The following is a 6,000-nucleotide window of genomic DNA, read 5'->3' on the forward strand; positions in this document are numbered from 1 at the left end:
CAGTGCAATTGTTTATAAAGTTAAGAATTAAACTAAAAAGCAAGAAAAGGCGAGTCTTCCTCCCAAAATTTTCAAGCCAGGTTTGGGTCTGAACAGGTTTAAATTTTGACATTCTGATCTGACTTGCTAAAGGTGATGATGACACTTGCCAGTGAGAATTCTTAGGTCATTCCTTCACCTTGTGTAAAACTGCTAGCATTCTGTACAAAGAGCCCACCTCCCAATATGTGAATGTTGTCACTTAGTTACAATCCTTAGTGTCAATATCTTTCTCTGCTTGGAAGTCAATCCTTCCTTAGTTTAAGCCACATCCTGTCATAGAAGCCCCTTTAACAAAAGCTTCTGCATCCTGCTACCGGGAGGAAGGACAGGAGGCAAGATGGGGCTGTGCCAGTGGCCTGAGAGTGAGACAGCTTTGGCCTAAGCCCCTGAATGTCTGGCCTGTTGGCCTGGGTTCCTGATCCATGCCCAGCCTTTTCAGGGGAGAATGTCCCTATGGGCTAGCTTTCACCCTTTACCCAGCAGCCTCCCTTGAAAAGCATTTCTTAGAGCTGCCTGCACAGCCCGATTCCTTAGACTATACACGATGGGGTTGAGGAGAGGGGTCACCACAGTATAGGTGACGGCAATGAGCTGATCTCTCTCCAGGAAATAGCTGGCTTTGGGCCTCAGGTACATGAACGAGGCACAACCATAGTGAATAATGACCACGGTGAAATGTGAGGCGCAGGTGGAGAAGGCCTTCTTCCGCCCCTCGGCAGAGGGGATCCTCAGGATCGCTGCCAGGATGTAGGCGTAGGAGATGGTGATGAAGAAGAAGGAAACCAGGAGGACCAGCAGGCTGAGAATGAGGATCCCCAGCTCACTCAGTCCTGTGTCCCCACAAGCAAGGCTCAGTACTGGTGGGGTGTCACAGAAAAAGTGCTGGATCTCATGGGAGCTGCAGAATGAGAGGCGGAAAATTACCAGCGTCATTCCCAGGCCAAAGAAATATCCACTCAGGAAGGAGGTACCAATCAGCTGGCCACAGAGGGCAGAACTCATGCGACTGGCATAATGCAGTGGAAAACAGATGGCCACATATCTGTCAAAGCCCATGACAGCCAAGAGGAAGCAGTTGGTACAGGCCCAAGAGGCAGAGAAGAACATCTGGGCAGCACAGCCCACATAGGAGATAGTCTGGTTCCCCATCGCCAGGCCAGAGAGCATCCTAGGGATGATGCCCAAAGTGTAGCAGGTCTCGGAGAAGGAAAGGAAGGAAAGGAAGAGGTACATGGGGGTGTGCAGATGGCTGTCCAGCCGGATGACTACAATAATGAAGACATTGCTGGTCAGGGTGATGACATACAGAGAGAGGAACAGGGCAAAAAGCAGGAGTTGCAGCTCTCCAAAGCAAGAGAAGCCCAGGAAGACAAAACCCCTCCAGGAGGTCACATTGGTCAGCCCCATTCTGAGGGATGGCCCTCATAGATTTGTTGCTTCCTTTCCACCTTGTAAGCAGATGCCCAGCTTCTCTCAAAGGCAGGAGGACATGGATTCTCTTTTCCTTGTGCCTGTTGTAACTTGAAAAGGAAGCTCTGATTTAGACTCATTTCAAATTTCCGAGTGATGTTTGTTATAATAGTCAGAAATGTATGGATCCATTCTCCTGCGCATGTGTGTGAGTAAACATACACATAATCATCATAAACGTTCATATGCACACACTTGCACACAAACATACATATGACTACATATATACAGTCACATATAAAGCACTCACGCCTAACTGTACTCATACATTCAAAATTATGCATTGTACATTTACCACTAATGGCCATCTCTGCATATATATTAGTCATGCACTTATATCACAAATACATATGTATTTGGGTAACACACAAATTTGTAGAGACGTGATGACATATACGTTCATACTGACCTACGTATGCACAGCCACATAGGAATACACACGTGGACATAAATATATTGTCTATTAGAATTTGAGGTGGAGGTAGAGGGCTTGATGGACATTATTTTATAGATCAGTCAACAAAGGCTAAGAGAGGTGAAGTGACTTTCTTGAAGTCACACAGAACCAGGCGGCAAGAACAAGAATGGTGAGACCTAATCTAACATCACTTCTCTCCTGCGCTGAGAACTCTCCTCAAATCCTGTGGGACACTCACTAACACGATCTAGACTGAGATACAACTTGGTCTGTGGCACTCATTTGCATCTATACAACCTTTCTTTTCTTTTTTTTTTTTTTTTTTGGCATTTCATTTTTATTTATTTATTTATTTATTTTATTAAATCATAGCTGTGTCCACTAATGTGATCGTGGGGCACCATACACAGGAAGGCTATGTTAACCAGTGTGATGAAAATGTGTCAAACGGTCTATACAACCTTTCTTTGGAGCTATTTTTAACCCTTTCCAAATTCCTTGGGCAAGGTACGGAAGGCTCATTTTACATATGAGGCCATACTGAGCGCCGAAGAGAGAATCGGTGCTCAGGGCAAGTTGGTCTCTCAGCCCAAAGATCAGCCAGAAGGCTGCTGCCTTGCAAAGATCTGCTGTGAATCAAAGAATGGGAGAAATTGGGAAAGGGCGGATTCTTCACTCACCCGAAGATGCTCATAATGAGAGTATGTCCCATTTTCCAGCAGCCATGTGCTGGACTTCTCTGGCAGGCTGTCCAGCAGGGAAAACCTGAGGCCCACCTCAGTAACTCCTACCCTGAGCAGAGTAATGTCCCCAAATGATACCAAGAAACCTTCCACATCCCTAGCCCTAAGTAGTGACTCACATATACCTTCTATCCAAATAGCTTGTCTCTCGAGGATTCCCCAGTCCCAGTGGGCACCCCTTCAGGAAGTACATCTAATTGTGCCTACATCTTATCATTAGTTGGGAATATCCTTTGGGGGAAATTAGAAAAGAGAATGTAAACAAAGACATGCTAGGACTGTGATTCAAACAATAATGTACATATCTATTATGTGCCAAATATAACATTAATTACTTTCACATGATAAATCTTTTGAAATGTATAACCACTTAATGAGATAGTATTAACAATTATATTTTATAAAAGAGGAAACTGAATCTGATAGAGTTGAAACAACTGACATGATTATATAGATTTACTATAATATGTAAAGATTATTATTTATTATCCCTATTTTTCAGATAAGAAAACTGAACCATGTAAAAATTAAGTAACTTACTTGAGGTAATAGGTGACACAGTAGCAAATAGACGCAAGATGACTTTTCTCATAATTACCATACGTTCCCTGGTACTCTGTATTGGTTAAGAGGATGCAAAAGATGAGTAAGATGTAGAAACACCAAATAATATGGGTATAACTAACTACTGGCTTTATTACTAGAATTTTCTTGTACCATTGTTTTAGTTGTTTGTCTAGATAAGATAGCATATATTTTAAAAATAATTTACTTAAACTTAACATTATTTCCAGTTAAATTATTTCCAGACAAATGGAGAAAATTTGCAATGACACAGATCCTTTCATGTAAATTTCTGTATTGTAAAGCATTAAGAAAAATTATGTATATGTAATATTTTTAATCTAATGAATATTTATTATTTTCAGAGTTCTTCATTCATTTTTGCATGTCTAAGTGAAAATGAGAGTTTTATTTTCCTGCAGTCCTTCTTATTCATGGTACATAGAGCAGGTGTGCCAGTAACACATTATCTACACTTTTATCTATTTGAAAATGTCTTCATTTCTCTTTTATTTGTGAAATGTACTTTTATCAAATATAAAATTACTGATTATCAAGGTTTCTTTTCTTTCACCTTTCAATGTGTCATTTTCAATGTCCCCATCCTCCAAAGTTACTGAAAAGAATGTTGCCATTAAATGTTGTCATTACTATGCTCTATGTAATGGGTCATTTTTCTCTTGTTTTGATATTTTCTCTTCAGTATCATAAATTTGATTGTAATTAACTTGTGGTTTGCTCAGTATCTTAAAGGAGAAAGCTAATGTTTTCCACTAAATTTGGAAAGTTTTCAGTTATTATTTCTTCAAAAATCTTTCTTCCTTTTTCTTTGTCTCCTTCTGAGATTCTAATTACACATAGATTGGACCATTTAATGCTGTCTCAAAAGTCTTGAAGAATTTTTCATTTTGTTTTTATTTTCCCCCTGTATTCGTCAGATCAGGTAATTGCTACTGATTTAGCTTCAAATTCATCTTTCTTTTCTCATCTCCATTCTGCTGTTGAGTTCATTTCATGAATTTTTAAGCTCAGCTATTATATTTTCAGATCTAGGTTTCTAATTTTTTTATAATTTCCATTTCTCTACTAATTATCTACTTGTTTAATCCTTATCATCATATTTCCCTTTCATTCCTTGAATATATTTTTGATATCTAATGTGAAGACTGCAAAATCAAAGCATGAGCTCGCTTGTGGGTTTGATACTATCTTTTTCCTGAGTATGGATTGCACTTTACCAAATTTTTGTATAATTAAACATTTTTGGTTGAGAACTGAACATGTTAGAAAAGACTTTGTAATGATTCTGAAATCTATTGTGTTTCTTTTTCTGAGGGTTTGTTTGCTTGTTTTTTTAGCAAGCAGTTAACTTCCCTGGGCTAAAAATGCAAAGTATTTCTCACTTACCGCTTGGAGCAATTGCTGTCACTGCTTACTTTGTTTGGCTCCAAGATGCTGCTTCTTTTCTTTTGTCTTTCCTTCTAGTCCTGTCTCCAGGTTGTCTCCAATCTGTACGTGCTGTTTTGCTGGCTGCTTATGTGATTTAGCCCTCAGCAAATATCTACATAGTTTCCTCTCAGATCCTGAGACTCTTTTTCTCTGTATTTCCCTAAATCTCTGGGTGGTTTGGTGCTCCTGAGATCTGTTGTCTGATAACTCAAATCAACAAGCTATCTACTGGCAGCCTTCAAATCATACAGTAGTCAGTAAACACACTCAGACAAAGGCAGATCACATTCGCAATTATCACCAAGAGTCATTTATTCACTCAAGAGTGTATTCCTCTCCCCCCCCCCTTTTTTTTTCCTCTCTCACAAGGCTCCCTGTGATAAGTCAGAGCTTTAGGAAGAGATAATACTCAGATTCTGTATTTCATCTCTTTTGTAGCTCTCTTACTTATACAATTTCCCTTTTACACATCCAATTTTGATGCTGCTTTAAATTCTATTATCTGCCATCTTGAGAGTTAGGTGGGGTGTGCTTGGGACTGCTCATAGGCAAGAAAGCTTCAAACTCACAATTCTTTTTATTTATTTTATTTTTTTACTGTTAAATCATAGCTGTGTACATTAGTGCAATCAAGGGGTACAATGTGCTGGTTACATATGCAATCTGAAATATTCTCATCAAACTGTTCAACGTAGCCTTCATGGCATTTTCTTAGTTAGTGTATGTAGGCCTTTGTATTCTGCATTTAGTAAGTTTTGCCTATACCCATTCTACGATGTGTGTGTGTGTGTGTGTGTGTGTGTGTGTGTGTGTGTGTGTGGCCCCACCTATTACCCTCCCTCCACCATAACCTCCCCCCTCCCTTCCCCTTCTTTGGCCCTTTCCCCATAGTCTTGTGCTATAGTTGGGTTATAGCCTTCTTGTGAAAGCTATAATTTAGCTTCATAGTAGAGCTGAGTACATTGGATACTTTTTCTTACATTCCTGAGATACTTTGCTAAGAAGAATATGTTCCAGCTCCATCCATGTAAACATGAAAGAGGTAAAGTTTCCATCTTTCTTTAAGGCTGCATAATATTCCATGGTATACATGTACCACAATTTGCTAGTCCATTCATGGGTCGATGGGCACTTGGGCTCTTCCATGACTTAGCAATTGTGAATTGGGCTGCAATAAACATTCTGGTACAGATGTCTTTGTTATATTGTGATTTTTGGGCTTCTGGGTATAAACCTAGTAAAGGAATTATAGGATCGAATGGCAGGTCTACTTTTAGGTCTCTAAGTATTCTCCAAACATCCTTCCAGAAGGGA

General features: G+C 39.7%; 1 protein-coding gene across 1 annotated transcript; it reads right to left on the bottom strand.

The window, feature by feature from the left end:
- Positions 1-507: 507 nt before the first annotated feature.
- LOC128595692 (olfactory receptor 10Z1) lies at positions 508-1,449 on the bottom strand. The gene has a single exon (XM_053604497.1). The coding sequence runs from the start codon at positions 1,447-1,449 to the stop codon at positions 508-510; it is 942 nt and encodes a 313-aa protein (XP_053460472.1).
- Positions 1,450-6,000: the final 4,551 nt, after the last annotated feature.

Source organism: Nycticebus coucang, chromosome 10 (genome assembly GCF_027406575.1).
Source record: "Nycticebus coucang isolate mNycCou1 chromosome 10, mNycCou1.pri, whole genome shotgun sequence".
In the NCBI taxonomy this organism is placed as follows: Eukaryota; Metazoa; Chordata; class Mammalia; order Primates; family Lorisidae; genus Nycticebus; species Nycticebus coucang.

What these genes read in the sequence shown, in the direction of transcription:
- LOC128595692 (XM_053604497.1), bottom strand. Translation starts at nt 1,449, where the DNA reads ATGGGGCTGACCAATGTGACCTCCTGGAGGGGTTTTGTCTTCCTGGGC.